Source organism: Mustelus asterias, chromosome 8, assembly GCF_964213995.1.
Source record: "Mustelus asterias chromosome 8, sMusAst1.hap1.1, whole genome shotgun sequence".
NCBI lineage: Eukaryota > Metazoa > Chordata > Chondrichthyes > Carcharhiniformes > Triakidae > Mustelus > Mustelus asterias.
The window spans coordinates 111,814,821-111,842,023 of NC_135808.1; the positions used below are offsets into that span (position 1 = coordinate 111,814,821).

Genomic DNA, 27,203 nt, shown 5'->3' on the forward strand with positions numbered 1-27,203 from the left:
TTTTCAAAAAGAACATTCCATGCCCATCAACAGAGGGAAGCAGACGCATACATTTTTTTACTTTCGGAAAACATGGATTTGTTTTCCACAGGCCCAGCTGTCTATACATTTAAATCCTGGAACGGATAATGACAAGCAAAGTTTACCAATGTACTATTCTACATTTCTGAATACATTGTGGCACTTTTTTCCAATGATAAAGTACTGTAATACATGTTAACACTTATGCAAGGGTAGTAATGTAATGCTAAACTTAACTTGGTGGGGCAGAGCTCCGTGACTAACCACTTCATTATAAATAGTACTTAATAGTGACATTTGGGAAGATGTAAACTTTACAATAACTTTCCCAACTCCTCAGCAAACTTCTTGCAATCATCATGAACTTTCCAAGATGGTGCATTTTGTTTTTAGGGCTTACAAAACTGCGCCAGCACATGGAAATAGTGCACAGGAGGAAATGCAAGTTTCCAGTGGTCCTCACAATGGGTCTCCAACCTTGGAAGAGGTATTTTGTACCCAAGGTATTCTTGATCCATGAAAAGATCATAAGAAAATGGTGTGGGGTTGGGAAGGCACAGGAAAATTGTTTTTTCCAGGCATAAAAAAGGAAGTTCAGCATTTTGCGGCCTGATTCATACCTCCATTGGGAAAACAAACTCTGGTCCATGGGACTTCCTGCCAGAAGTAATAATGAACCTAGACCATATTAATATCTTGATAGACATGTAAATTACATTAGAAATGCATTATCCCTACTTAATTTCATAGCAACAGTGGGCATTAAGAAAATCATGGTGTTCTGGACCTCTATATTTGATAAGAATTGGTGGGGGGGTTAGTTACAAAATAAAAGTGGCACTTCCCTTATTCCAATTAATTGCAGAGCAATAGCTTGAGCTCGGCAATGCAAAAACAGGAAAATAAATTTAAATGGATGTTTGTTATCTTCGACTGATTCTGGCAGGCAGTGCGAGGTCTCACAGCCATTTCCCTCCTCTCAGCAATGAACTGACAAAAAGAATGCAAAGTGGAAGCTCACAATGAATTTTTAATCAGCCTGACTCCTGGAACTTTAATGGAGCCAGAGTGAGACTTTGACATACTTACAGCTGAAATCCCGTCACAGAGGAAAATCTAGGCCCATTAATAATTCTTAAAACCATGGGGCTAAAATGCTGGAATTTGCTTTCTGGCACCATTGTAGAAGTATCATTTTTACAGCAGGAACTTAAGGAGAAGGTCCACATTAGAGATAGGCAGTATTATATATGGCCTTGGCAACACGTTCTGAAACCAAATATTTAAAAATGTAGCCAACCTAGCTCATAATTGCTTAGATTTCTTTTCTTGGGTGTTTTTGATTCTAACAAATAACAAGATACAAATTAAATAAAAATATTCTTGCCAATTCTTAGATGGAGTGGCATCAATTGATAATTGATTAAAGATCCACTTGCAATTGGATGAGAATGCTTCGGCCAATTTGGGGGAGGCAATGGCCTAGTGGTATTATTGCTAGATTATTAGTCCAGAAACTCAGCTAATGTTCTGGGGATCTGGTTTCGAATCCCGTCATGGCAGATGGTGGAATTTGAGGTCAATAAAAATCATTGTCGATTGTCGAAAAAACCCATCTGGTTCACTAATGTCCTTCAGGGAAGGAAATCTGCCATCCTTATCTGGTCTGGCCTACATGTAACTCCAAAGCCACAGCAATGTGGTTGACCCTCAACTGCCCTCCAAGGCCAACTAGGGATGGGCAATAAATGCTGGCCAGCCAGCGACGCCCATGTCCCACGAATGAATATAAAAAAAATTGAGGCACATTGGTGAACCTGAATCAATAACCTTTTATTGACGTTCAGGGAATAAAAGAGATTGATCAAAGAGATATTTTTAGGGATTATGATTTGGCAAAGAGAAGCGATAATAGGCACATCATAGGGAACTAAATGTTATAGCAAAGGGTGCAATAACAAAATAGGCTCTGTTTCACAAAGGACCAATGGGCCACTGTACTAAAGGAACCTCTGACAGAGAGGCATATATTACAGAGATAAGAGCATAACAGAAAAGGTATTTATTGAAAAGTTGTGTTAATTGATTTACTTAACACTCTAGAACCATAAATGAATGTTACACTGGCCATCCATGTTGTATAATGCAGAATAAAGATGGAATGGTTACATAAAGCATGTATTCATTCGTTCAGGACTGAAACTGCTTTACATGCGCTGCAAATTTCCAGTTGCTTGTTTCATTATTAAATAAGCGGGCTGCACACCAAAATTTTTGATCGGATTAGTTCATTGATTTAGATTGCTAGAAGTTGTATTAATATAAACAGAGACCTCCAATAATCTGAGCAATCTATTTTTGCGTCCATTGTGAATTTTCATTTATATTTTAGCTAACAGATCAGTTTGTCTGGAAATTTGTCAAGTGATTTGTTATTGATAAAAATAATGTTCCCGTTGAGATCTACATGCCTGTATTTAAAGGGATATTTTCATGTGTCGCATTTCCAACTGAATTTCTGAATGTGATGTTGTTAAGCTCATTTGTAAAGCTGCCTTCAAAAAGTGTCGGGGCTAAATGGAGATCTCCAAAATGATACTGAAGTTCTTGCAATTTCTAGTGGTGCTTGATCAAACAGAGGGATCATTTTTAACTCCCTGCTTGAGGGAGAATATTGAATAGACTGACACCAAACCTGACACAAGATGACAGAAGCAACTGAATTTTCCTTGCCAGTAACAAGCACTTTGTCTTCCAAAATTAAAAAGATTATATTTCTTCAGAAGTAGTTTTTCCAAAGTGTAATTGACCCCTTACAGCTTTTCTAAATGCATATTTATAGAATGTACATGTTGTATTTGCCAAGCCTTTGTACTCTATATCTCTAATCTTTCTTTATGAGAACATTATTGTGTCTTTTAATTTTCTTTCTGATGGGTAAAGATTCCATAGTGTCTGTTTTTCTGATTTCTAATGTGTTACTTTTGGCTTTCCAAATCAATCATCTCACTGATCATATTCCACAGAAATCAACTAATTACATTTTTCTTCCTGGCTCTCTGATCATGTTCAGCAACAACCAAATGAAAAACAACCCTGCACCCAATCACATTCTATACATTTGACCAAGTACATTCTTCAACCAACAAAGTACAGCCACCATGTTCGTTCTTTGCGTTATTAAATCTTTAACCCTGCATACTTTTCAAGGTGTGGAGATGCCTGCGTTGGACTGGGGTAAACACAGTAAGAAGTTCAACAACACCAGGTTAAACCTGTTGGACTTTAACCTGGTGTTGTTAAACTTCTTACTACTTTTCAAGGAACAGACAAAGCTGCTTTATTCCTTGTCCGGATGAGCATTGGCTCAGCCTTGTACGTATGGCAAAGTGAAATTGTAACGTGACACGTCACGGCCCTGGTGTTCTGTCATTGGAGGTTGAATGCTAGCCACAGTGAGGCAAAGAGAAAAGTTTAATTAATAAACAACTATGAAGCAATGCCACAGAACATGCAACAGCTAAAAATAACTTTATTGGTAGCAATCGCCTACAAACCTAGTCTTAGTCTAATATCCTGGCCTGAATAACATTGCATGAGGGACAATGTTTTAAAAAAACTTGCATTTATAGCAGTTTTCACAACCTCATGGTGTCCCAAAGCTCTTTACACCACTTAAGTACCTTTGAAGTGTAATGAAAAAGCAGCAATTGATTTACGCACAACAATCTCCTACAACAGCAATGTGATAATTAATAGACAATCAGTTTTAGTGAATAAGGATAAATTAAGGGAATAACTTCCTTGCTCTTCTTCAAAAAAGTACTGTGGGATTTTTAACATCTAGCTGACAGGGTAAACAGGGCCTCAGTTAACATCTCATCTGAAAGACAACAACAACAATGCTGTATTCCCTCAGAACTGCACTACAATATTAGCAGGTCTTGTAATGGGACATTAACTCACAACCTCCTGCCTCAGAGGTAAGAATGTTATCAACTGAGCCACAGCTAAGCATTTGGTAAAAAGGGGCGGTAATAGGCACATCATAGGGAACTAAATGTTATCGCAAAGGGTGCAATAACAAAATAGGCTGTGTTTTTCAAAGAAGCAATGGAGTACTGTACTAAAGCAACTTCTTACAGAGAGGTCTTCAAGGCATCGTCTCCCCAAAATTGGCCTAAGCATTCTCATCCAATTGCAAGTGGATCTTCAGCTGAGCCACAGCAGGCGGCATGGTGGCACAGTGGTGGCTCACTGCTGCCTCACAGCTCCAGAGGCCTGGGTTCGATTCCCGGCTTGGGTCACTGTCTTTGTGGAGTCTGCACAATCTCCCCGTGTCTGCATGGGTTTCCTCCAAGTGCTCCGGTTTCCTCCAAAGATGTGCAGGTTAGATTGATTGGCCATGCTAAATTGTCCCTTACTGTCCTGGGATGTGTAGGTTAGAGGGATTATGTGTGGAGATAGGGCCTGGAGTGGGATTGTTGTTGGTGCAGACTCAATGGGCTGAATGGTCTCCTTCTGCACTGTAGGGTTTCAATGATAATACTACTACAGACCACAGCCAAAATTAGCAAAATGGAGAAAAGACCCGGAGTTAATATTTTCACAATATGAGTCTGAAGAATTTCAAAAGGAATATTTATTTCACAATTTAGAAAATGAATAACATTTCTTGAAATTCATAAATAATTCACTCCTCAAACCAGTGCGATTTACTTTCAAAGATTTTCTGTGACGTGGTCGCAAGTGATTAACTGGAGTAGTATAGGGTGAACCACACCTCACAGGGTACAGTTACAGCCTTGCAGTTTCTGACCTTCAGGGAGTCTAAGAGTGATGGTCACAGTCACTGTAATATACTCTCTGAACGAGGTACATCAAAGAATATCAAAGCAGGAGCTGAAACTAAAAAGAATGACAATTTAGCATTCTCTAAGCACCTGTTTGTTCTATTGAGTTATAAAGGTTCCTCATACAAATCTGTTTTGTTTTTATGTTACTGTCTTTGATTTAAGATTACAAGTAATGTAAGCTGTTCAAAGAAAGAATACTATGAACCTCCAAAACCCTTTCAAGTGGTTGTAGTCCTTCTGTTTGGGTCTTTTGTATTTAACTCTTCAACTATTGCAGCTTTTAAATAAGTGCTTAGTCCTCAACATATTACAGAGCTGACAATAAGAATTTCAAAAACCAAAATACTACATTGTACGTTTAGAGGAATGCAGACATTTCCTTATTAATATTAATTTATGATTAGCTATGCATTTAGCTACTTTTAAACATTTATATTACGGTATATATTGCTGAACTTACTCTGCTTTGAGGTAGAGACACTGGGGAATACATTTGCATGCTAACCAGTCTCTGGCTCCAGCACTATGGACAGTGAGGTAAATGTGAAGTGATGTATTAATGAGTATATAACTTAGCCAAATACAATCAGCATGAATTTTTTTAGAATATGCCACAGTTATCTTTTTAAAAATCTTCAAATTAAAGGATTACATTCAATAAGGTCAGTATTGATAAGGGAAGATGCTAACCAAATGTAGGCCATTCCCCATAGCAAGTTTTAAAAAGTGGCCAAAGCTAAGTCACCATTCAGCTCTTGCATATATTTTCTAGAGGTTGTCAGAGATCTATTCAAGGCAGAACTGTTTTGCTTCTCAGCCAGGAAATGGCTCATGCCACAGAAATGAGTTAAAGAAATGGAAGAAAATAAAAATTAAAAGGGAGTACAGCAAAGGTTTACCAGGCTGATTCCTGGGATGGCAGGCCTATCATATGAGGAGAGACTTAGTCAGTTAGAATTATATTCACTGGAGTTTAAAAGGGTGAGAGGAGATCTCATAGAAACTTATAAAATTCTAACAGGGTTAGACAGGGTAGATGCAGAAAGAATGTTCCTGATGGTGTGGAAGTCCAGAACTAGAGGTCATAGTTTGAAGATAAGGGGCAGAGGTGAGGAGAAATTTCTTCACCGAGAGGGTGGTGAATGTGTGGAATTCACTGCCACAGAAAGTAGTTGAGGCCAAAACGTGGTGTGATTTCAAGAAGAAATTAGATACAGCTCTTGGGGCTAAAGGGATCAAGGATTATGAGGGGGAAAGGGGGAATCAGGATTTTGAATTTGATGATCAGCCATGATCAAAATGAATGGAGGAGTAGGCTCAAAGGACCAAATGGCCTACTCCTGCTTTTATTTTCTATGTTTCAAAGCAAAAAAATGTGAAGGTGAAGATTATTTTGGTTAAGTGATAGAATATCTTTCTGTTGCCTAACAGAATGGAAGAAGTGTGTCATTTTGGTCATACCCTCTGCTCGGAGCCAGTTTCCAGATCTCAAAGCATGTCATCTAGGTTGATTTTTTTTGTGCATTGTTAGAGGTATCTTTCTTCAGGTAAGACATTAAACTGAGGCAACATATACTTGCCCTGATTGTCCAGGCGGATATTACACACCTGCGCAAAGAGAAGTCACGATTTCTCCTCAGTACCCTGGAAATGTCAACTAACGCACCAAAAACAGATGAACTGATACACTCCATTGCTATTTGTGGGATTTTTCTCTGTGACAAATAGCTGCCCCATTTTCTTAGGTAACAAGTCACAGCACTTCAAATAACCAATTGTTGGGGAACCACTTAAAATTGTTTGAGCTATGTTAAGATATTTTATAAATGCAAATTTCCACCCCCTCTTCACCCATCATCCGTTGCCACGTTTTTGGCTTTTTCATTACAACTCCTCCATTTACTTTAGCAATCAATCGGCTTTAAGAGCAAAATCTAGCAGTTCAAATCACTAATCATGAAAGCTCTACAACTCATACATTAAGAGGAAGCTGGAGGTTCTTACATTTCCAAATTCTAAGTATTTATTATGGCCCTGCAACCCCAAAATCTGTGTGCATCAGTGCTAACTGAGGTGAGAGAGGATCAGGATGTGGCACAGAAAAGCATCAAGTTCATTTGGGTGAACAAACTACAGATCATATATGAATCGGAGCTCCTTAGTGCTTTTAACAATCTACCTGCATAATATGTGCAGTCAAGATCAAGACTTCCCAGGTTAGGTTCATTGTTGATCACAGCTCCCCCTTGTGCTGCATGGCAATGCACCTTCACTTTAAAAGCAATGGCAGTACCAATATACAGTAAGAAGTCTCACAACACCAGGTTAAAGTCCAACAGGTTTATTTGGTAGCAAAAGCCACTAGCTTTCGGAGCGCTGCTCCTTCGTCAGGTTAGTGGGAGTTCTGTTCACAAACAGGGCATATAAAGACACAAACTCAATTTACAAAATAGTGGTTGGAATGCGAGTCTTAACAGGTAATCTTAAAGGTACAGATAATGTGAGTGGAGAGAGCGTTAAGCACAGGTTAACGTGTGATTACCTGTAAAGACTCGCATTCCAACCACTATTTTGTAAATTGAGATTGTGTCTTTATATGCCCTGTTTGTGAACAGAACTCCCACTAACCTGACGAAGGAGCAGCGCTCCAAAAGCTAGTGGCTTTTGCTACCAAATAAACCTGTTGGACTTTAACCTGGTGTTGTGAGACTTCTTACGGTGTTTACCCCAGTCCAACGCCGGCATCTCCACATCATCAGTACCAATATAGTCCAGGGTTTGACTCCCTCCTCCCCTCCCCCCTACACACATGCACACATATATGTGTCCAGATACAATCATGGAAACACTGCAACTTACATGAAGTTTTGACAACTGAAATATTAACTTATCTATTCACTAGAATCTATTCTGTTAATTAAAAAAAAAAATTGAACTGAATACAAACCAACACAATAAAACAAAACTGGCGTGCTATCTAACTAAACAAACATGGCCCTGTGAAGGAAGCTATGCAGTTTACTTCATTCTCCATATTCTCCTTCTCTGGGCTCCCTGTAAATGCAATTGTCAGCTAAAGAGAACAGGCTAGGCTCAACTAATTGTCTAATGTTTACACTTGTAAGAATACCCGCCTAAAAACACAGCCACCCCAAGTGGTGCTGAACATGAATGCCAGGTCTTCTTGCTGGGGGGAGCAGAGATAGACAGGATTATTAAAGTCGGAGAAAAGAAAAACATGCTCCCATAGGGAAAGATGAGTGGGTTAGAAAGAAATTCCACAATTGCTTAACATTTTTTCTATTAAAAATGGCATCCTGGTTTATTTTTCTAATGATAACAATGTGCAAATTGGCCCCTTCTTTACAAATTAAATCTACAGAGTGAAGTGAAATCTAAGCTGTTATCTGACCTTAACAACGGGCCCATGTCCATGCACGATCCCATGGGATTGAACAGTTATCATACCACATCAATATTAATGATGGGGAAATCATATCCCTCCCACCAGTGGGAACATCTTGCCAACTCACGAGAAAACAATTAGAAATGCATTAATAATTCATTTCAGCTGCCAGGTGGCTTTTATGCCATCAAATTAAAAAAACAACAAGAACACGTGTTGAAGAGTAAGGGTTTGCTGTGACTTGGGGGTATCAGGTAACATCATTCGTCAAAAAAGCAGGTAACTCCAGCTCCTACTGCACAGCAATCTGCTGTGCGTGTGTGAGCATTAAATTAGTGGTTTACTATAAACAGACAATTCTTAGTCAGTCTGGAATAATTCCAATTTTGTGGATTAGCAAGATCCTCATCAGCTGATGGGATTTCATAGCGTTATTTTAAGATACACTGGATAATCCCAGAATTTGGGAAATGCATTTAACCTTTCAGGCTGAATGGTCTTATTCTGGGTTAACCCTGTCACGACAACAGCATTCATCTGCTTCACAACTTAATAGCTGTAATGTAAAACGGAAGTATTTAATGGGGCGTCACGGTGGCACAGTGGTTAGCACTGCTGCATCACAGCACCAGAGACCCGGGTTCAATTCTCGCCTTGGGTCACTCCACTGTGTGGAGTTTTCATATTCTCCCTGTGTCTGTGTGGGTTTCCTCTGGGTGCTCCAGTTTCCTCTCACAGTCCAAAGATGTGCAGTTTAGGTGGATTGGCCATGCTAATTGCCCCTTAGTGTCAGGGGGACTAAAGTTTTTTTTAAAGTTTATTTATTAGTCACAAGTAAGGCTTACATTAACACCGCAATGAAGTTACTGTGAAATTTCCCTGGTCGCCATACTCTGGCGCCTGTTCAGGTCAATGCATCTAACCAGCACGTCTTTCAGAATGTGGGAGGAAACCGGAGCACCTGGAGGAAACCCACGCAAATCCAGGGAGAGCATGCAAGCTGCACACAGACAGTGATCCAAGCTGGGAATCGAACCTGGGTCCCTGGCGGTGAGGCAGCAGTGCTAACCACTGTGCCACCATGCCGCCCCGGTAGGGTAAATACGTGGGATTACGGGGATAGGACACGGGTGGGATTGTTCTCAGTGCAGACCCAATGGGCCGAATGGCCTCCATCTGCACTGTAGGGATTCTATGATTCTATGAACACATGGATAGTAAATATTCCACTAAAATGAACAGATAAAACACAGGTAGTATGTCTCGTAAACATTCCAGTAATATGTACAAATATTTTACTTAGTTTTCCAGCAAAGCTCAGAGAACATAATTTTATTCAGTCAGGTGTGTTGTTTCTATTTGCTCACTACAGAAATGGTTAAAATCTTAGTCACAGAACTTGCTCTGCGACCATGTGCAAGACAGGCTAATTTAGCTGGTAACGGCTAGGGAAGTTCCACAGACTCAATATACATTTAGACAATGTTCTGTCCGATGAGGTTGAATAGTCACATCCAAAATGAAATTTAAAAGGAATTGAAGAAATTACATGGTTGGGTAACGGTATGATAATTTAACATGGATAAGTGCAAGATGCTGGAAGCTGGGACAAGAAACATAGGTCACAAATGGGTGTAAGAGAAAAACAGAATATTTTGACACAATAGCTGTTTAGTTGCTGATGATTGAATGTTAAAAGGCATACATAACTTAGATGCAATCAGTTTATTCGATGAAAACTGTAATTAGAGGGGTAAGGGAGAATATAAAATTAATAATCAACAACTGAAAACCAACATAGTGTTGAAAATGCTTGGAACAGAATCTTATCGAAAGTCTTCATGTTGTTTTGATTTAATTTCATTAAAAAGATAGGTGAATAAATAATTATTTAATAACGGGATTGAAGGTTCTAAGGACAAGTACAGACAAAGGGCACGATCTTACCTGCTGTTCACGCCACACTCCCACTGCAGTGAGGTCAGAGAATTTGGCGGCCAGCTAAATCGCCGTTCATTGCAGCAGGATGGGAAAATCTCACCAGTGTGAACAGTGATAAGAATCCGGACTTAGAATCATAGAATTCCTCCAGTGCAGAAGGAGGCCATTCAGCCCATCGATCATGCCATCACTCCCTGACAAGTGCATCTTACCCAGGCCCTATCCCCAAAACCCCAAGTATTTACCCACTAATCGCTCTAATTTACACATCTTAAGACACTAAGGGGCAATTTTGCACATTTCTGGACTGTGGGAAGAAACTGACGCACTCAGAGGAAACCCACGCAGACACGGGGGGAACATGAAAACTCCACACAGACAGCCATCCAAGGCTGGAATTGATCCTGAGTCCCTGGCGCTGTGAGGCTGCAGTGCTAATCACTGTGCCATCTATGAACATATGTTCTACGATAATCAGTTATTGGGACACTGTGAAATGTAACTGGATATCGGAAGAATTATCAAGGGTGCAATGCTGGATTTGTGTCATAATTTTTCATTCAGCTGGTTCTATAGGCAAGTTTAATTTGAGATTATAAACTTTGCTAGGAAATAAGAAAGGGCAGGAGAGTCCATGGCTAAAGCAGATCAGGACTGTTTATCAGAAGGAATGGAGTTTAATGTGCAAAATGATCTTGTCTCATTCCATACTGTTTTGTGGTCTTGAAATGCATGTCATTTCCTGATAAAGCTGTCATGTTGGATGTCTGTTAATAGAAGTTTCCAGTTATGACATAAGAGTTAAGTAATTTAATGCAATTTGTGATATTAATTCTTGGCCCTGTTTATCAGGATTTTATTGACTCTAAGATTTTATTGGACATTTATCCTGGAATGCTGTAATGATTGCACTGGTACCAACAGTTTTACTAGCACTGATACTTCATACTGTCTACTCACTGATACCAAAATTTATTCAGATGGTAATGGAATTTAAAAGAGTGGAATGTAAATGCTTGATTTACATCAATGCAAACTAGAAACTATTTTTGATAAGTATGTTTCCTCCAAGGAAGATGTAGTAATTCTCTGCAATTAGCTCTGTTGGTGCATCTCCAACACACAGCTGTAATGGTCCAAGACAGTTCAGGACCGTCTTCTCAAGGGTAATTAAGGATGGGCAATAAATGTTGAATGTGGCAGCGACACCTACACCCCATTAATGAATGAAAACAAACCTTGCTCAAGAAGTGCGAGAAAGCTCTTATACAACTCAGTTTCTTCTCAGGTGATTAACAAATTGTTAACACGCACACAAAAAAATTAGTAAAAAGGGAGCCAATAGCAGCTAAGAATTCCCAGGAAGTCCAGCCCAACAGTGAGAAAACAAGTATAGGAAGTCAAGGAAAGAGGGCGACTTGATTTACATTCTCCGAGTTTCCCAACTGACATTCTTCCCAATCAAACACAAAAAAACAGATTGGCCACATTTGCTATTTGTGGCGCTTTGCTGTATACAAAACTGGTGGCCAAGTTTGCCTTTAAAGCAACAGTGACAGCGCTTCATTGGCTGCGATATACTTTGCAAAGGATGTAAGATGTTTCATAAATGCACATTATTTTTTCCTTAAGCACACACAATGAAGGAGCATGTCCTGCAAAATCCCAACATGGGTAGCAGATTCATCAACTATAACTAAGACCTGACAATATGGGCTGAGGTTGGTTTTGCCAGGGTTTGGAGGCACGTTTCAGTGCATGAAAGGCCACACTTAGTTTTTAATGAAGAAATCTGATTTTTTTCTGCATTTCCAAACAGCGCCATTTACCTTGTGCCATTTTTGCAGGTGGAAATGCCTAGGGTGCCCCTGAAGTCAGGTGCCTTATTTTAAATGGGGGACAAAAATCAGATTTCCTCCGGCGCACCATTTAAATCTGGTGGTGCAGCTTCTTGGAGGCCCATTAAAAGCCAAATTTGACAGTTCATAAGAAAATGGGATGCTGAGAAGTATGGCACACACTGAAAGGTAAGTCTCAAGGGGCGGCACGGTGGCACAGTGGTTAGCACTGCTGCCTCACAGCATCAGGGGCCTGGGTTCGATTCCCGGCTTGGGTCACTGTCTGTGAGGAGTCTGCACATTCTCCCCGTGTCTGCGTGAGTTTCCTCTGGGTGCTCCGGTTTCCTCACACAGTCCGAAAGACGTGTTGGTTAGGTGCACTGGCCATGCTAAATTCTCCCTCAGTGTACCCGAACAGGTGCTAGAGTGCGGCGCTGAGGGGATTTTCACAGTAACTTCATCACAGTGTTAATGTGAGCCTACATATGACGCTAATAATAAATAAACTTTCAAACTTTAAACTTTCAAAACTCAAGTGTTTTCTCATCTTCATGTGGCAGATGGTGAAATGTGAATTCAGTAAAAATCAAGAATTAAGAGTCTAACGATGACCATGAAACCATCTAGTTCACTAATGACCTCTAGGGAAGGAAATGTGCCATCCTTATCTGGTCTGGTTGAGATGTAGTTGGCTTGTAAATGCCTCTGAAACTCAGTCCAAGAACAGTTAGGGATGAGCAATAAATGCTGGCCCAGCCACCAACGCCGACATCCAATTAATAAAAGAATATGTGGATGTGTTTTTAATGCAGTGAATCATGCACTTGTCCTTTGGTAAGCTGACCGGCCTTGTGTTTTGTTTACATGCATTACGCAGAGCTTTTCTAATGGAAAAATGATCATATTGCAGTGAAAGGATTATCAAAATGTCAAGCTGTGCTGTCATATTTTTTACCATGAGCTAAGTGGCTCTGTCTGATAAAAAAAGACTGGTTTTGACACTTAAAAATATCTAACCATCTGCTTCCCTACAATAATTGAAAGCAATCTGCTTTAAACTGAAATGAGCAGCTGTCTTTTTCCTAGAATTAATCCTATGGAGGCTTTTATTAGATGTTGAGGGATTCATTTTTCCAAGGAATGATATTATACACAATCTGAGGTGCACTGGTTTCCTCCCACAGTCCAAAGATGTGCAGGTTAGGTGGATTGGCTATGCTAAATTAGCCCTTAGTGTCCCAAGATGTGTAGGTTAGGTAGATAAGCCATGGCAAATGTGCAGAATTACGGGAATAAGGTGGGAGTGGACCTGGGTAAGATGCTCTTTTGGAGAGTTGGTGCAGATTCAATGCGCCGAATGGCTTCCTTCTGCACTGTAGGGTTTCCATGGTTCTACTCATGTTGCATACAGGGTGAGTGGGAGTGGCAATGGAGGCTACATAGGAGTTGGGGGGGGGGGGGGGGGGGGGGGGGGGGGAGCATAGGCGACCTGAAGGGGAATGGAGAGTACATAGGTGCAAATAAATGACATAGGGTGGCATGGGGGCTGACGGATGAGATTTGGGGCCTTCAAATACTATAGGGAGAACTGAGGCAGGCCTTCAAACTGCCCTACCTTGCACCTACACTCCTCCTGCACTGGCAAACTGCACTGTGAACCCAACCCAATATAAAAAGACAAAAATGGTGTGGATAGTCACACATGAGTTGGTTGAGCTGTCAAAGTGTGCAGGATACGTTTTCCAGAGCCCAGAGGAAGATTCGTCCCTATATAATAAAAGAATATATCCCAGATGGTGTACAATACAGGGCAAATTTCAGAAGGGGCTGAACTCTTGTCTCAACTCACAAGCTACTCTTGACTTGGACATTGGTAGCAATAGCAACTTGCATTAATTTGTACTAAAACATCATATGGTGCTTCACAGGATCAAGGTACAACAAAATCTGACATTGAGCCACAAAAGGAGACATTCGGACAGATAATCAAACGTTTGGTCAAAGATGTCAACCTCAAAGACAGTTTTCAAAAGGAGAAAGTGAAGGAGAGGTTTAGGGAGGGAATTCTGAGTTTAGGGCCTAGGAAGCTGAAGATATGGCTATTTTGGGTGCAGTCATTAAAATGGAGGTTGTAAGATGGAATAATGTGGTTCCATGGTCTTGTTTCCTACAGTGTAGGGATTTAAAAAGAAAAATCATCCACATTTGTAGTCCACCTCGCAGTTAGGTGGCATAGTTTGTTATTAAAATACTCCAGAGAACAGCAGATTTACAAAGGGTCTGAGATACCTTACCTCTTTGATGGCTGACATCTTAACATTCTCATAGTAATGAAGAGGTGCATTTGGAGCATTCATATCATAGCCAAACCCAGCCACTGCCACTTCATCACAGTTGTGCAATGCCATTGTTATTGCCACTGTACCTAGTGTTGGGATATTCTGTGAAGAAAAATAAAGTATGCAGAATTAAATACATAAAGCAAGGGAACAAAACTTTGGGAGACTATTAATTGAGAAATGCGATGTCTTCATTGATCTTGAGATCTTGAAATACCTTGAACCAAAGGATCTGGATGGGCTAGGGTTGGGGATATGGTTTCAAATATTTTTATTCTTCTCTCAAAAAGAATAGCTCCAGTACTGCAGAGCAACATATTACGCTGCACACCTATGAATGGCCAAAGTCTTCTTAGGAAGGTTGACTTGATATTATGGTATAGAGTAGTAAGGGAGAGTTTGTGCCAATAACTCTCCATCAAATGAAAAACAAAGCTCAGATACTACACTGAGTATCAGTCTGGCGCACTGTTAGCAGTCTCTCCTCTGAGGGAGAAGGTTGTGTGTTCAAGAACTACACCAAAGGGATGACTAAATAATCTTGGCTAACTAATCTGTGCAGCACTGAGAGTATTTGCTTTATTACAGAGGTGTTATCTTCCATATGTTATGATAAACCAAGGCCCTGTCTATCCTCCTGGGAGTTATAAAACATACTATTATATTATTTGAATAAAAGCACGGGAATTATCCTGATATCCTGGCCAACATTTAGCCCTCAACAAAGATCAATCCAGTAAAATTCCTCTGAACCACCTCCAATACATTTACGTCCTTAAGGACACCAAAACTGCACACAATATTTGAGATGTCTCCCCAATAGCCTGTATAACTGAACCATTATATCCTTGCTTTTATGTTTAATTCCTTTCATAATGAAGGATAACATTCCATTAGCCTTATTAATTACTTGCTGTACCTGCATACTAACCTTTCATGACTCATGCACTAGAACACACAGGTCCCTCTGTATCTCAGAATTCTGCAGCTGTTCTCTGTTTATTACTCTGCTTTTAATTCTTCCTGCCAAAATGAATAACTTCACACTTTCCCACATTATGCTGCCAGAATTTTGCCCACTCACTCTGCAACCGCCTTACGTCCACTTCACAACATACCATCCTACCCATCTTTATGTCAATTTAACTACCATGCCTTCACTTTCCTCATCTACCTCACTGATGTAAATTGTAAAAGCACAGACCCCTGTGGGACTCCACTTGTCACATCCTGTCAACCTGAAAAAGACCAATTTATGCATATTTCTGCCAGCCAGCCAACCTTCTATCTGTGCTAATATGTTAGCTCCATACAATGAGTTTTTATTTCCCGCAACATAACCTTTGATGTGGCACCTTATCAAATGCCTCTCAAGTACAAGCTCTCCTGAATCCACAGCGTATGTTACTCCTTAAAAGAATTCCAATAAATTGGTTAAGCAGGATTCCCTTTTCACAAAACCGTGCTGACTCTTCCCAATTATCTCGGGTTTCTCTAAGTGCCCAACTAACCTGCTTAATGATTGATTCTAACACCTTGCACACAACAGGTGTCAAGCTAAACTGGCCTATAGTTTCCTGCCTCCTTCCCTTCTTGAGGGATTATATTTGCTACTTTCCAGTCTGTTGGAACCTTTCCAGAATCCAGCAAATTTTGGAAAATGAATACCAATGCATCTACTACCTCATTAACCATCTCTTTTAAGACCCCAGGATGAAGTCCATGAGGATCTGAAGACTTGTCAACCCACAATTCCATCAGTTTGCTCAGTACTGCTTCCCTGGTTATTGTAATTTCACCAGGTTCCTCTCTTCACTTCACCTCCCGATTTTAAGCTGTTATTGGAATGTTTTTGTATATCCTCTATAGTGAATGCTGAAGCATTTGTTCATTTCAACCATTTCTATATCATCCACTATTAGCTCCCCATTCTCACTCTCAAGAGGAACAACATTCACTTTACTTACTCTTTCCTTTTTAAGTACTTTTAAGTTTTTTAAGAAACTCTTACCATCAGCTTTTACATTTCTAGCTAGTTTTCTCTCATCCTTTAACTTCTTTCTCCAGATTAACCTTTTAGCCCCTTGCTCTAAAGTGGTTGTGAGGGTTGGTAGGCAGACAATGCTTCCTGTGGGGCTTCCGTCCTGGGTTCCTGTCCATATCGCAGCTGAGGGAATGCCTTTCTTTAGTGGGGGCTGGCAAGAGGGTGGGAGGGCTTGAAAACAAGAAATTCACACTGGGGGTGACTGTGAGTTACCCGGGTGGGATCCCATGGCAGGCCAGACTGTAAGGGCAGAGTGAGGGATTCAGGAATGGGTTGTGTCTCCTCACATGCGGTCTGAAGGGCCTCGCACTGGGGGTGGATGACTGCAGTGTGACTGGAACCCACAGTCAGGGAGAAGTTGCCCAGAAGTCCAAAACCAATTGTCAGGGGTGCTTGCGCATAATGGTAGATCTCAATGGGTCATGGAAGGCTGCTCAGCTCTGCACCTCTTGTGACCTGGGAGAAACAGGATGCCCTCTGGGAAGGAACTGGACATGCTAATTGCTAGCCTTATGATCAGCTGTGCCTCGTCTTCCGCAACAGGCAGACATGTGGCTGAACAGCCACCCTGGCCTCCCCTTACCAGTGACTATGTCAACAAATGCTGTTCAACCATTTAATGGAGGCCATCTTTTAACCCTTTGCAAGCGTATGTCCCAAGCATAGAGGTGACATTCCCAGAAAGGCTGAAACATTGCACAGATAGCACTGATGTGAACCCCTATGTAAGGTGTAATGGGGATGTCTATCGTCACGCAACCCACTCGAGGTCATGAAGGGGCGCATCGGCGAGGTCCCCCATCAGGATGCAAACACTGGTCACATGCAGCCACTTCACTGCCCTCAAACCTGATAAATCTCCACATCTCAAACCTGATGCCAGGTGTCTTTCAGGGTGGCTTGAGAGATGAGGGAATGTGGGCGTTTGGTGCCACAAACTCTGGTGGGTCCGTGCTGCATCCTTCTGGAGTTGACATGGACCAATGTGGAGATGTGGCTATAGTGTTTGTGTGGAGGATGTGAGGGATGGCGTTGAGGCATCTACTGAGTGCGCTGTGGCTGGGTGGTGAACCCAGAGGAATTGAGAGAGAAGGGTTGGGACTCTCTCATGAACCCTTATAGCTTACTGTGGTTTTCTCTCCTTTTCAGTGCATGGTCTGGAGGATCATGGAACCTGTCGAGATGGCTATCCCACTTATTGGCATAGAGCAGCGGCAGAGACAATGACATGCCGTAGCACCTGGTCAGGACCAGTTCCCTGCGGAGGAGGAAGAGGCTGGGCCTGTCACTGTTCTGGGAGCAGTATCACAGGTGTGTAGGTACCAACCAAGGATATTCCAACATCTGTCATTGTACCTACAGATGTCAGAGATGCGGTGCCGTATAAGGCCGTGTCTGTCTTTGGGGACGGTGGACCACCTCTGCCAGACCCAGCAAGAGCTGGCACCACATGGAATGGAAGGGCACCCACTGTCCGTGGCCTTTAAACTCACAGCCGCTCTGAATTTCTATGCGAATGGCTCATTCCAGGGCGGCACGGGCGACATGTGTGGCATCTCCCAGTCAGTCACATACATCCGGGAGGTTCCAGATGCACTTTGTGCGACGGCTCACATGTATATCAATTTGGACCGGGACTATGAGAGCCAAGATGCCAGGGCCATGGGCTTTGCCACCTTAGCAAGCTTGCCCCAGGTGCAAGGTTTAATTGACTGCGCCCACGTTGTCCTGCGCACTTCAGAGCTCCACGTGGCGCCATTCATGAACCGCAAGGGATACACTCCCTCAAGGTGCAGCTCTTCTGTGGCCACATGATGCGCTTATGTAGGTGTGTGCACGTTTCCTGGGGAGTGTCCTTGACAGCTACATTTTGGAGCACTCTCAGATCCCAGCTGCCTTTGAGGGAGAGCGGCGGCTGGAGGGATGGCTCCTCGGGGTCAGGGGGCATCCACTCAGGAGGTGGCTGATGACACCAGTGCAGAGGCCCCAACACCTGCTGAGACTTGTTCCAATGAGTCGGCAGTGTCTCCTTCCTGCACCGCCAATGTGGGAGGGACATAGCACTGCCATTCTCACACTCCACAGGGATGAGGCTCCGGGTGAGCGTGGTGGTTCCCCCAAGCTTGGTGGCATGAACAGATAGGTGGAGGCTCTGTGGGTAAACTAAGTGAAATTTATTGACAAATATTCAATACTAAACGGTGACCTATCTACACTATCATCCAGGCCTACTAAGTGCCTAAAGTGTTAGCACTGCTGCCTCACAGCGCCAGGGACCCGGGTTTGATTCCTGGCTTGGGTCACTATCTGTGCAGAGTCTGCACATTCTCCCCGTGTCAGCGTGGGTTTCCTCCGGGTGCTCCGGTTTCCTCCCACAGTCCAAAAGACGTGCTGGTTGGGTGCATTGGCCATGCTAAATTCTTCCTCAGTGTACCCGAACAGGCGCTGGACTGTGACGACTAAGGGATTTTCACAGTAACTTCATCGTAGTGTTAATGTAAGCCTACTTGTGACACTAATAAATAAACTTAAACTTTCTTAATCTTCCTGACACTTCCACTACATTGAGGTGTATCCCCTGGATCCACAGTCGAGGTTGGGGTGGCCTGCTGACTTCCAGTCTTTTGCTCAAGGTGATGTTGGTGGGTGTCCGTGGGGGGGCCGGGACCTTGAGGGTCCAGGCCTGCTTTCGGGCAGCACAGTGTGTTTGACTGCTTCCCTGCTTGACGTTAGGGGCTGGAGGTGTGTCACTCACAGGGAGGGGGCTGACAGAAGGGTTGGAGACACCCAAGGTCCCCGGGCTTTATTCCTGCCGATCCTCTTCCCTTTGGATTCCCAGCAGTCCCTGTGCTCCTCCATGAGATGGAGGGGCAGCTGGCATGAGATCCAGAAGCACTGCTGTCCTCTGGCACTGACACTCGTGGATTCCCACCAGTGCCTGCACCATGCAGTCAAAGCCCTGCACCATGGTGCTGACATCTTCTACCATGGAGTGCACATCCTGCATTAAGGTCTCCACTGCAGATGCCAACCTCATAGTTTTGGCCTCTGTGCACTGCAGTCACGGCACCATCTCCTCGGATAGAAGGCGGTTGGATTCCTCGAATTGGCCTTGCATTCCGAGGAGGGCTGCTGTCATCCCTTCCTGATCTGCGCGGCTCTGCCTTTGCAGCTCCAGCAGCTATGAGACGACAAGGCCCAGGGGCACGTCACCAGCAAGAGGCTCAGCACAATCCTGGACTCTGGCATCCCTCCGAGTGCCGGTTCCCTAGAATGTCCCTGCCTCTGCCTGCTGTGGATCTTCAACTGTGAGCGCTCACCAGTGAGTGACCCAGAAGTCTGCCTACTTAGTGATCCGACCGAGGTGTGTATATCTGCACTGGTGCTGGATGTGGGTGACGCCCCTTCAACGGTGGGGTTGGAGAAGCCCCCTTCTGAGTGGCTGGAGTCCAATGGGTCCAGGGGATGTGAAAATGGTCCGGTCGGTTCCGGTGGTTGGCCTGCAAGAGAAGGGGCATGGCATCAGTGCATTACAGGGGATGTGGAGGGAACATTAATTACTCACTTGACATTTGAGGAATTGACAGCCTATGTGTTTTTTTAATTCTTTCTTTTATTCATTCGTGGGACTTGGGCGTCGCTGGCTGGCCAGCATTTATTACCCATTCCTAGTTGCCTCAGGGCAGTTGAGAGTCAACCACATTTCTGTGGCTCTGGAGTCACCTGTAGACCAGACAAGGTAAGGACGGCAGATTTCCTTCCCTAAAGGACATTAGTGAACCAGATGGGTTTTTCTGACAATGGACAAAAGCTTTATGGTTATCAGTAGATTCTTAATTCAAAATATTTTTTATTGAATTCAAATTCCACCATATGCCGTGGCAGGATTCAAACCCGGATCCCCAGAACATTAGCTGAGTTTCTGGATTATTAGCCTAGTGATAATACCACTAGGCCATCGTTTCTCTGCTGTCCACACTTCAACAGCAGAGTAGGCACGCTCTTCCTCCTCCCAGCCAGGTTGAGGATTTGCTCCTCAAAGTGTGAGAGGGTTCTCGGCTTGGGCATGACTCCAGCTAGCTGTGCCCGCTCACGCCTGTTGTGGTTGAGTTTGTCCTGCAAAGACACAGAGAGGAAGAGTGTAGGTGGGAGTGTTGATATTGAAGATGGTGATGAGGTGTAGCAAGCGTGGGGCTTGGGGGGGGAGCTGGAGTGTCCGGAGCAGAGCAGCTACTGGGGGGAACATAGTGATTGTGGGAGAGAGGGGGGAATCTGGTGCCTGATGTTGGCAAAGGCCAAGGTAGTGAGTGAGTGAAAGGGTTTGGGGTGTGGGGGCTTTCCACAGTGGGAGACTGTGGGTGGTCCACTTTACCCTGGCTGAGTGAAGATAATTTGTCTTCTTCTGACACTGCTGCCCATCATCTTCTGGAGTGTGCCTGCACTGACCAGGGCTGCCACTGCATCCCCGGTGGGGTGGTGACCCTGCTGGAAAGCTGTCTCCTAAAGTTAGGGTAGAGTGCGTCCCGCCTCTGCTCCATTCCATCCGGCATCCTGCTAAGGGCCCCCTCTGAAAAGTGCAGTGCTGCCTTCTTGCCTGTCATCTCATGCAGTCATTGTGGAACAAGTGCTGGGAAGTGCCAGGGATCAGTGTATAAGGATCTTGCAGTAGTTAAGTCATTGGAGGGCAGGCGAATCAGAGGGAATACGCTGATACTCATGGGTATAAAAATGATTACTAATAAGGCATAAGATTTGGCCTGGAAACACGCCAGCGCTGTTGGCGGGAATCACTCCTTTTTTGTGATGAAATCAACACTAGCCCTTAGTTACCTGCTTTTTGCACTCTCCTTTCTTGAACAATGGTGTTATATTAGCTATTTGCCAATCTGCTGGAACCTTTCCAAAATCTAAGGATTTTTTGAAGTTATGAACCAGTGCATCAGCTAACTGTGCTGTTACTTCTTTTTAGACAGTAGGGTGCAGGCCATCTGACCCTGGGGACCTGTCAGCCGATAGATCTAATAGTTTTCCGAGCACCCTTTCCCTGGTGATGGTGATCGAGTTAAGTTCATCCCTTCCTATCATTTGTGATTTAAGAAGCTTTGGCAAGTTTTCGAAGCCATTTACCATGAAGACAAGACACAAAATACCAGTTTAACACCTCCGGCATTTATTTGTTTTCTATTATCAGTTCCCCAGACCTATTCTATAGAGGACCAGCACTAGCTTAATGAATTCTTTCCAACTGCAGAAACATTTACTATCTATTTTTATACCTCTAGTTAGCTTTCTCTCATATTCTGATTTCTTCCTCTTTATTATCTTTTTAGCCATTCTTTGCTGGTCTTAAGATCTGTCCATTCCTCTGAGCAACCAGTAATCTTTGCAGATCTGTACAGTGCTTCTTCCAAATTTATTATCCTTGAGCCTTTCTTTCTCACAAGGATAAATAAATACTTTCTGAGCAGTATTAAATATATCTGCCACTGCAACTCTACCTTTTAACTTCACTTCCAGTTCGCCTCAGCCAACTCTACCTTCATACTCTCATAGCTACCTCTGTTTAGGTTTAAAACACTAGTCGTGGATCCACACAACTGACCATGAAATTCTATCATGTTGTGATCGCTGTCCCCATGCTCCTTTACCATGAGGTTAGTGATTAATCCTGTCTCATTGCACATTAGCAAGTCTACAACAGCCTGGTTGGTTCTGAAACAGCCTGGAAAGCATTCAATGAACTCATTTTCCAGGCTATTTTTGCCAATCTCATTTTTCCATGTAGATTAAAGTCACCCATGATTATCGCAGTATGTGTCTTACACATCCATTTATTTCTTCCTGTACATTCTGTCCTACAGTGCAACTACTCTTAGGGGGTCTAGAAACTACTCTCACAAGTGGCTCTTCCCTTTACTGTTTCTCATCTCTACCCAAATTGACTTGCATCTTTTTTCCAGCTAAGGTCATGTTCCAGTACACCCCTAATTAACAGAGCTACCCCACCTCCTTTTCCTATCTTCCTGTCACTCTGATATGTCAAAAACCATCAATATTCAGGTTCCAGCCCAAGTCTTTTGTCTCAGTAATGCCCATCAGATCACACATTTTTATTGCTGTCTGTACTAACAATACATCCCTTTTATTTTACAAATGCTAAATAGAATCAGAAACAGGGGCTCCAGCTCTGTCTTTTTACCATTTTTGGCTTCATTTGCTGGAGCACTCTTACCCTTCCTGTCACACTCTGGAACTCATTACCCAAATTGCTGCTCCGCTCCATTACATTGTTGTTTCATTTACTTTACATCTCCTCTCACATGATCCCTTCCCCCCACTGTTAGTTTAAAGCTCTCTGCACTGCCCTGGTTATACGATTCACAGGAGCACTGGTCCCAGCTGAGCTCAAGTGTAGAACATTCCGCTGCTACAATCTCCACTTTCCCTCGTGCTGGGGCCAGTATCACATGAACCGGAATCCACTTCTCCCACACCGGTCTTGGAGATACGCATTCATCTCTCTAATATTATTTACCCTGTGCCAATTTGCTCTTGGCTGAGGTAAGAATCCAGAGATTATTACCCTTGCAGTTTTGCCCCGAGCTGCTCATACACCCTATGTACAATCTCTTTCGTAGTCCTAGCTATGTCACCACGACCACCGGGACATATCCCTCCCAATGCAAGCTCTTCTCCAGCACAGAGTAACACAGACACAAGGTGTGATTCTCTGGACCTGCTGCACTGCCCAAGTAGTACAGCGGGCCGCAAAATATTGGGGGGGGGGGGGGGGGGGGGGGGAAGGCGGTGGGGGGGTTGCCATAGTGGGTTTCGCGAATCAGCATGAGACTGATTATAATGTGGTAATGTCAATTTCCATATCTTTAGCAAGCCCGGGACGGTATTCTACAGGCTCGTTAATGTCTCCCCCCACCGCCGGGAGAGTCATGGAGTCATAGAGGTTTACAGCATGGAAACAGGGCCTTCGGCCCAACTTGTCCATGCCACCCTTTTTTTTAAAACCCCTAAGCTAATCCCAATTGCCCACATTTGGCCCATATCCCTCTATATCCATGTACCCATGTAACTATCTAAATGCTTTTTAAAAGATAAAATTGTACCCGCCTCTACTACTACCTCTAGCAGCTTGTTCCAGACACTCACCACCCTCTGTGTGAAAAAATTGCCCCTCTGGACACTTTTGTGGGCACCTTAAACCTATGCCCTCTAGTTTTAGACTCCCCTATCTTTGGTAAAAGATATTGACTATCTACCTTGTCTGTACCCCTCATTATTTTATAGACCTCTATAAGGTCACCCCTCAGCCTCCTACGCTCCAGAGAAAAAGGTCCCAGTCTATTCAGCCGCTCCTTATAACTCAATCCATCAAGTCCCGGTAGCATCCTGGTAAATCTTTTCTGCACTCTTTCTAGTTTAATAATATCCTTTCTATAATAGGGTGACCAGAATTGCACACAGTATTCCAAGTGTGGCCTTACCAACGTCTTGTACAACTTCAACAAGACGTCCCAACTCCTGTATTCAATGTTCTGACCGATGAAGCCAAGCATGTCGAATGCTTTCTTCACCACTCTGTCCACCTATAACTCCACTTTCAAGGACCTATGAACATGTACCCCTAGATCTCTTTGTTCTGTAACTCTCCCCAACGCCCTACCATTAACTGAGTAAGTCCTGCCCTGGTTCAATCTACCAAAATGCATCACCTCGCATTTGTCGAAATTAAACTCCATCTGCCATTCATCAGCCCACTGGCCCAATTGGTCAAGATCCCGTTGCAATTGGAGATAACTTTCTTCACTGTTCACTATGCCACCAATCTTGGTGCCATCTGCAAACTTACTAACCATGCCCCCTATATTCTCATCCAAATCATTAATATAAATGACAAATAACAGTGGGCCCACCACTGATCCCTGAGGCACACCGCTGGTCACAGGCCTCCAGTTTGAAAAACAACTCTGTACCACCTTTTGGCTTCTGCCAAGAAGCCAATTTTGTGTCCAATTAGATACCTCACCCTTGATCCCGTGAGATTTATCTTTATGCAACAACCTACCATGTGGTACCTTGTCAAAGGCCTTGCTAAAGTCCATGTATACAACATCAACTGCACTGCCATCATCTACCTTCTTGGTTACCGCTTCAAAAAACTCAATCAAATTTGTGAGACATGATTTTCCACTCACAAAGCCATGCTGACTGTCCCTAATCAGTCCTTGCATCTCTAAATGCCTGTAGATCCTGTCTCTCAAAATACCTTCCAACAATTTACCCACCACAAATGTGAGGCTCACTGGCCTGTAGTTCCCAGGCTTTTCCCTGCAGCCCTTTTTAAACAAAGGCGCAACATTTGCCACTCTCCAATCTTCAGGCACCTCACCTGTGACTATCGATGATTCAAGTATCTTGGCTAGGGGACCTGCAATTTCCTCCCTAGCCTCCCACAACGTCCTGGGATATACTTCATCAGGTCCCGGGGATTTATCTACCTTGATGCGCTTTAAGACTTCCAGCACCTCCTTCTCTGTAATATGTACACTCCTCAAGCCATCACTATTTATTTCCCCAAGTTCCCTAACATCCATGCTTTTCTCAACAGTAAATACTGATGAGAAATATTCATTTAGGATCTCACCCATCTCTTGTGGATCCGCACATAGATGACCTTGTTGATCCTTAAGAGCCCTACTCTCTCCCTTGTTATTCTTTTGCCCTTTATGTATTTGTAGAAGCTCTTTGGATTCTCCTTTGCCTTATCTGCCAAAACAATTTCGTGTCCCCTTTTTGCCCTCCTGATTTCTCTCTTAACTCTACTCCTCCACCCTCTATACTCTTCAAGAGATTCACTTGATCCCAGCTGCCTATGCATGTCATGTGCCCCTTTCTTCATCTTGACCAGGGCCTCAATATCCCGAGTCATCCAGGGTTCCCGACTTCTGCCAGCCTTGCCCTTCACTCTAAGAGGAATGTGTTTACCCTGAACCCTGGTTAACACACTTTTGAAAGCCTCCCACTTACCAGACGTCCCTTTGCCTTCCCACAGACTCCCCCAATTAACTTTTGAAAGTTCCTGCCTGATACCATCAAAATTGGCCTTGCCCCAATTTAGAATATTAACTTTTGGGACAGACCCATCATTCTCCATAGCTATCTTAAAACTAATAGAATTATGGTCACTGGTCCCAAGGTGATCCCTCACCAACACTTCTGTCACCTGCCCTTCCTTATTTCCCAAGAGAAGGTCAAGTTTTGCCCCCTCTCTAGTCGGGCCATCCACATACTGAATGAGAAATTCCTCCTGAATACACTCAACAAATTTCTCTCCATCAGCAGGTATTAAAGCTGTTAAACCAATCCCCATAAACAGGGACCAGGCATGATCACCCCACTGGTGGGGACAAAGGCCACTGAGGCTCCCCCTGGAGGTCGGGGGCAGGGGAGTATCCTGGCGCTGCTCACCAGGCACCGGACAGTGCCAATGGTTCGGGGGGGGGGGGGGGGGGGGGGTGTGTCAGGCTAGCCATGGTGTGGTGGTGGTGGGGTTGGGAAGTGATTGGAAGGCCGGCAATCGGGAGGCCGGCGATAGGGGGAGGGGGGAGGGGGTGGAGGGGGGGGGAGGGAGGGTGGAGGGGGTGGAGGGGGTGGAGGGGGTGGAGGGGGGGAGGGGGTGGAGGGGGGGAGGGGGAGGGGGTGGAGGGGGGGAGGGGGTGGAGGGGGGGGAGGGGGTGGAGGGTGGGAGGGGGTGGAGGGGGTGGAGGGGGGGGAGGGGGGAGGGGGAGGGGGGAGGGGGAGGGGGACAGCACATATGTGCCAATCCCCCCACTGAAAGATCAGCTCAGCACGCTGATGCCAGCCTCTCAGGTGGGTTCGGGCTCCGCCTCGCCCCTTACCGGAGTGAATCGGGTTAGGGACTCTGATGCAAAGAGTCCTGGAAATTCATTCCATTCAGCTCGCCCAAAAAAATGGGCAGGAAAAACTCCCGTTTCCCTGTCTGCTGGGCATTTCGTTTTTTGGGGAGATTTGCTCCAACAGTCTCTGCCTCGCTCACACTGACACAAGGCAAACAAAAGCATGTTCAAACTGAGCATGTCACAAGAACACTTAATTAACCAAACAGAGCATTCCTACTGAATGGCCCAATCAGGGCACTGAATGGAGAACCAAATAAGCGAAAAGCTGTCCAATCCCAAAGTTTTTTGGGAATGAAAAATTTGCCAGCAGGCAACCATATACCCAGAACTGGCAGCTGTGTAGCTCATCTCTAACTTGTGCAGCCACCAAGCATGGCTTCTTGTTACCTCAGAAAAATTACCCAAATGTCAATAGGGGGTACTATTGTTTGGGGCAAAGCAGATGGATATTTACTGAAAACTATGACATTTGTTTGTCCAAGTGGATGGAGACCTGAGGATATAGATGCACAAATTGTTGAAAATGGTAGGGCAGGTGGAGAAAGTGATTAGCAAGGCATTCGGAATCTTAGGCTTTATAAATAGAGGAATAGAGTACAAAAGCAAGGAAGTTATGGAGAACAATTATAAAACACTAACTAGTTCACCCTCAACTGGAGTAGTGTGTCTGATTCTTGGCACTCTAAGAAGGACGTGAAGACGTGAGAGACAGGAAAGATTCACAAGAATGATTCCAGGGATGAGTGGCTTCAGTTATGTGGATAGATTGCAGGATCTGATATAAGTGTTCAGCGTCATGAAGGGTCAGGACAGAGAAAATGAG

The 27,203-nt window shown here is 43.8% G+C and overlaps 1 protein-coding gene across 20 annotated transcripts in view; it reads right to left on the bottom strand.

The window, feature by feature from the left end:
* Positions 1-27,203, bottom strand: part of st3gal3a (ST3 beta-galactoside alpha-2,3-sialyltransferase 3a) — a 523,890-nt gene that overhangs the window by 25,277 nt on the left and 471,410 nt on the right. For 12 of the 20 annotated variants that reach the window (XM_078218767.1, XM_078218753.1, XM_078218760.1 and 9 more), the window contains one exon: positions 14,357-14,503. In XM_078218767.1, coding sequence (XP_078074893.1) covers positions 14,357-14,503 — 147 coding nt within the window. Of the gene's footprint in view, positions 1-4,645; positions 4,930-14,356; positions 14,504-27,203 lie in introns of those variants that run through there. The other 8 variants (XM_078218769.1, XM_078218770.1, XM_078218759.1 and 5 more) reach the window with 1 other exon arrangement.